The following is a 5,588-nucleotide window of genomic DNA, read 5'->3' on the forward strand; positions in this document are numbered from 1 at the left end:
ACTGTTTGACCGTAGCCTCGCCAAATAAATCAAGGATAACCATATAAAACAACCATGACCATCTCTTGTTAAGACCAGATGTAAGAGAGAGAACAATGGCTAAGCATGGTCTTATACTTACCTCACACCTGCATTCACCAGCTGCTCTCGGGCGAAGGTGTGGGCTGCTTCCAGGCGGTTCTGGAGTCTCCAGGGGCTGACCAAACGCCATCTTTGCAGATGGTCCTGGATGCAAGGAAGCTTGGCCCCAGTGATGTACTGGGCTGTACGCACTACTCTCTGTAGTGCCTTGCGGTCGGAGGCCAAGCAGTTCCAATACCAGGCAGTGATGCAACCAGTCAGGATGCTCTCGATGGTGCAGCTGTAGAAGGCTCTGTCGCAGCCGGCCGCGACCGGGAGATTCATGGGCGGCGCACAATTGGCCCAGCGTCGTCCAGGGTAGGGGAGGGAATGGCCGGCAGGGATGTAGCTCAGTTGATAGAGCATGGCGTTTGCAACGCCAGGGTTGTGGGTTCGTTTCCCACGGGGGGCCAGTATAAAAAAAAAAAAATATGTATTCACTAACTGTAAGTCGCTCTGGATAAGAGCGTCTGCTAAATGACTAAAATGTAAATGTAAATGTAGAACTTTGAGGATCTGAGGACCCATGCCAAATCTTTTCAGTCTCCTGAGGGGGAATAGGCTTTGTTGTGCCCTCTTCACGACTGTCTTGGTGTGTTTGGATCATGATAGTTTGTTGGTGATGTGGACACCAAGGAACTTGAAGCTCTCAGACAAACAAAGGAAAATAAAACCCACACCAACTTAGGTAAGGGAGTGCAAATAAACGTGGAGCAAACCAAACAGGTGAGACAAGATAAGTATTTTTCACAACTTAAGGAGAAGGTGCTAAACAGCAGTGTCGCTCATCCAACATCTTTCATGCCAACTGGAGCACTGGGCCAGCCACTCTTAAATAGCACCTGTGCCTGCATAGGTAAAACTAACGACTGACTAACGAGGCAATAGGTGCAACACATCCTGACCAACGAGGATGATTCAAATCAGGGCAAGCCACACCCAAAGAGAGCCAACCTGTAAATCGAAAACAAAATAGAAAACGAAATTGAGCAAAATCCCAAAGCTTATAATGAGGATGTTTAAGAACATATATTGAACATTTTATTCAAAACAGTTAAACTGTTGTAATATTGTGACGTGTAACTTCAGACACACTCTATGCTGAGTAAAATAACATTATTTATTCTCCAAAAATTCTAACATTAGCATTTCTTGGCAGTGACTTTTCTACCAAAACAAGTGTGGTATAAAGATTAAAGACTGAAGCACTTAAAGGTTATACATTTCTACTTGCAAATCATACATGTAACATTTATACCTCAATCACATACTGTATCAGTAGTAAGGAATAAAAATCCACTACAGAAAAACTGGCAGGTAGATCTCCCCGTTTTATGATTAGTTTGTGTTCGCGAGGTTGACAAGATTAGCAAAACATTCACATTACAAGTCTTCCTCAAGTCCATGCAACAGTTGTTTCACAACAGTTTTTGTGAATTAAATGTTTGTTATATTTCCTATACCATCCTGTGTTGTGTGGTTAGTCTTTAACCATTGATATGTTCTAGGCTATTTTGAGACCTTAAGGGAAAGATTCACCCATTTTGAATGTTATATCGTTTTTGTGCATTTCTGAGCGATGATCTATCGATTCCTGGGTTGATTTCCTGTTTTCATGTGTATCTGATCTATTCACTGTTCAAGCAGGCATGAAATACAAAACTCGTCATACCTGCTGTATTTCTGCCTGCTTGAACGGCAATAGCTCAGATACACATGAAATGACCCCAGGAATCGATATAACATCACTCAGAAATGGCATGTCCATCTTTTTGTGAGAAATTACACTGGTCACTCAAAACATTTATAAAGTATTTATAAAGTATAAATAGCCCACACTTCAGATGAGGCCACACAAAAAGACTAATGATTAATTATGATTAGTAAATGGTTAATAAGGACCTATATTAAACATCTTATGAATGGAGTAATGACTAATAAATGAATAAACTATTTACTAATCTATTATGCTTTATTACGTAGAGTTATTACAAAGTGCTACCAGAAAAAGAAAACATATATGTTGATCGATCTTCTGTGGCAGCAGTTATCACTTTCATAATTTGCCTACAGTACATGGCATCTGTAATGCTGACTGTTCAGATTGACAGTCGTGGCTTTTTCCACATCCAGTTTATTCAGTGACTATCTTCAGGGCATCAGATAAGTTAGTCACTCAAAAAAGGTATATTTCCAACACACACACAAAAATGTACAGAATGTCCCCAGGTGTGTGTGTGTGTGTGTGTTTGGGTCTGTGTTACATGAGAAGGTGTGTGCCAGAGCAGAGCCTAGTCTAAATGTCATGAGACCAGATGGTGGGAGATGAGGTCTGATTAGATACAGCAGCAGCAGATAATAGCGCGTAAACATCAGTACAGCAGCTAACCAAACCATCCACACAAACCGATACAGGCTGACAAAATTGGACAGAAACACGATAGCATTTATCTTTATTGCAAGGCTTGAGTAAATGAGGCAAGTCTTTACAAGCACAAAAGCAACATACAGTAGACTACCTTGTCTTCATTTTGTTTTGACATAATAATCGACACGCTTTTCTTGAGAAACTTGTCTACTTACACAAAAGGTTGGAAATGTACATTTCAATTGATTTAGGACCTTAGTCAATATGTCACTATGGCAGCTGCCATAGACCGGTTGGTTGTTTAGCAACATAACCGAATTGTGCACAAATATGGGGCAAAACAGACAGTGTCGGCTTAGATTGACAACATGTAAACTATATTTAGTCTCCAATGTTTATTGAAAACATAAATAAAGTTGCACAATGAGCACTTGTCTCTCAAACACATCATTACAGTTGTAAGTTAGCTAGCAAATTTTTGCCATTTTAGCATTGACGTGACATCAGTGAAAATCCCTAAAAACAACACATTGTACCAAGAACAAGATAACACTAGCTGAAATTAGCCACTTACGATTCCCCACATGGCAGTTTCTATTCATTGTTGCTAGCCATCCAGAATCACAACACACTGCCTTCTGCCACATTGAAGCATACACATCGTTTTTGTGACGTTCTCAGCTAACCTGTGTATATCTCTGCACAGCACTGGAATCATTCATTATATTTCTATGACTGGAATAAGGATTTTCAGAGACAACCTGGGGTGTTCTCTTCTATAACAGAATCCCAGACCTCCAACCGCACTTCAAGTCCTCAGACCTTCTGATCGTTCACATAGAAGAGTCATATTAACCGGGTTGTCAAAACTAGTCGAGTGGCGCGGCCAAGGCATCATGTAACGCACCCTCTTCCAGAAGCTTGAGTTGGGCAGCGTCGACCCACGCTTTCCCTCCTGCCACATTAAGGGGGCACTCTTGCGGACCAGGTGCTGCAGGCCGGGGGACAGGTGTGTGTAGCCCCCCTCACCCATGTCTCCCAGCTGGATGAGTATGACGCTCATCTCACTGTGGACCAGAGCCTGGTGGAGCCCCACCTGACAGTCATAGTCCTCCGCTGAGGTCAACGATGACGAGTAGCCCCACTGGCCCCATGACCCTTGACCTCCTGAGCCTGACCTTGAGCTTGAGCTGGGGGTCAGGATGACAATCAGCCTCCTGCTCAGCCGCATGCAGGCCTCCACCAACTCCATGCGGTCTGGGGACAACAGAACAGAGAGGAGCAGGAGAAGTTAACTTTCGACTTTGGTACTGTTTATTACTGTTACATTTGCTTCTTAGAGGGCAGGACACAGTCTGAAAGAACCAACCTTCTCCAGGTAGGTCGTCTCTGCCGTGGATGAAGAGTCTAAAGCCACACTTCTGCTCCAGGACAGTCGGCAGAACGCTGCTCACGAAGTGAAACACTTTCTCGTCCATGTCTTTGTCTATGCCATCCATTTGGTAGACAATGTAAGCATCATAGACCTTCCCATCTGAAAACACAGACAAAGAGGAGGTTTCTGTCAAACCTCAGCATGAAAGGAGTAGATTTGAGAGATTTGATTAAATTCTATTTGAACTGAAATTGAGTTATTTTAGTATAAATGGCCCATTACTTCTACACTAGTAGTGGGATTGACCCAAGGCGGGACCTGTTGCGAAAGGCCTACTGCAAACAACTGCTGTCACGTTCGTTGATGAATGGGTCAGACCAAGGCGCAGCGATATGCATACATGTTTATTTGAACCGAATAAACAACGACAAAACAACAAACGAAACGTGAAGTCCAAGGTACACAAACAACATACCTAACACGGAACAAGATCCCACAACCCACTAGTGCCAATAGCGACAGCTGCCTCTGATTGGGTACCACACCGGCCAACTTAAATCTAGACATACTAGATCTAAACATAGAAAATCACAACAAGGAATATACACACCCTGACTCAACATATAAGCGTCCTCTGAGTCAGGGCGTGACAACTGCACTGCACAATCAGTGGGCCGATTGAGACATTTACTGTACAGTACAAGGTTAGAGTGCTCCTGTGTGGTGACTAAAAACTAAATGTAGTAATATGTTTATATGGTACGCAATACTATACAGATAATGTAGGCTGAATAAGCATTTCTGTACAATGAAATATCTTAGTGAAATAGCATCAGTAAACTTTAGTCTATGGCTAGATGTTCTTACCCTCAGATCGATCATAGCATTTGAAAACTCCACGGAAGAGGAGAGCCAGATCGATGTCAAACACTTTGACGGCTACAGCAGCTAGCAAGAAGAAGAGCAGCAATGCCACACGTAGACCCATAAATATAAACCCTGTTGGGGGAAGACATGGAGGACACAACACCAAGAAAGTTACAGAGTGTATATGTGTGATTTTGTTTGTGTGACATGTGGATGTGTGTCTGAGTGATGTTTGTGTAAGTGTGTGTGCACTAACATCTTGGTTTGAGAGTCACCACTGCATGAATCAATTTCTGGTCGTTCATGGCAACACACTTGAACTCTGACTGGAGGTCCTTGATAGTCACTGTGTCTATTGTCAGGATAGCCGTGAAGATCCTCCGCATTGAAGATACCTCCACCTCGCTACAGTAACACATACACACAAAATATTCACACAGTGAATTCTCAATGGTGAATCTGGGGTCTGTGTAAATTCTGTTACCATGTTCTCAAAAACAAGTGTGTGTATGCTTGTGTGTATGCGTGCATCCATGTGTGTGCGTGCGTGCGTGCATGTGTGTACCTACCTGGTGGTGATCACTGAGTAGCCTTGCTGCTGCGAACCCACTTTCACTCCGTTCATCTCCCACGACACGTGACAGTTGTCTACAATGTTCTGCCCACAAAATGCTTCACACCTCAACTTCTTTGTGGTGTCTATGAAGAACAAGAGATACAACGAAGACGGAGAGATATACCGGGCAAACCAAATCAAGCACAACACAAGTATTTGAAAGTATTTGAGCCAGGTGTGATCCCTACACAGGTCAGTGGTCTCTGTGCTTCCGTCTCTAGGCAGGTTGATCTGAGGAGGAT

At 43.1% G+C, this 5,588-nt stretch overlaps 1 protein-coding gene across 1 annotated transcript; it reads right to left on the bottom strand.

Annotated features, from left to right (window-relative positions):
• Positions 1 to 3,296: 3,296 nt before the first annotated feature.
• Positions 3,297 to 5,355, bottom strand: LOC311143427 (interleukin-1 receptor-like 1; the record flags this gene model as incomplete). The annotated part of the gene is made up of 5 exons (XM_084179247.1): positions 3,297 to 3,745; positions 3,858 to 4,022; positions 4,731 to 4,862; positions 4,987 to 5,135; positions 5,300 to 5,355. 5 exons carry the CDS (start codon positions 5,353 to 5,355, stop codon positions 3,297 to 3,299), a joined length of 951 nt encoding a protein of 316 aa, XP_084035373.1.
• Positions 5,356 to 5,588: the final 233 nt, after the last annotated feature.

This window comes from Coregonus lavaretus, assembly GCF_964263955.1.
Source record: "Coregonus lavaretus genome assembly, chromosome: 16".
Taxonomy (NCBI): domain Eukaryota; kingdom Metazoa; phylum Chordata; class Actinopteri; order Salmoniformes; family Salmonidae; genus Coregonus; species Coregonus lavaretus.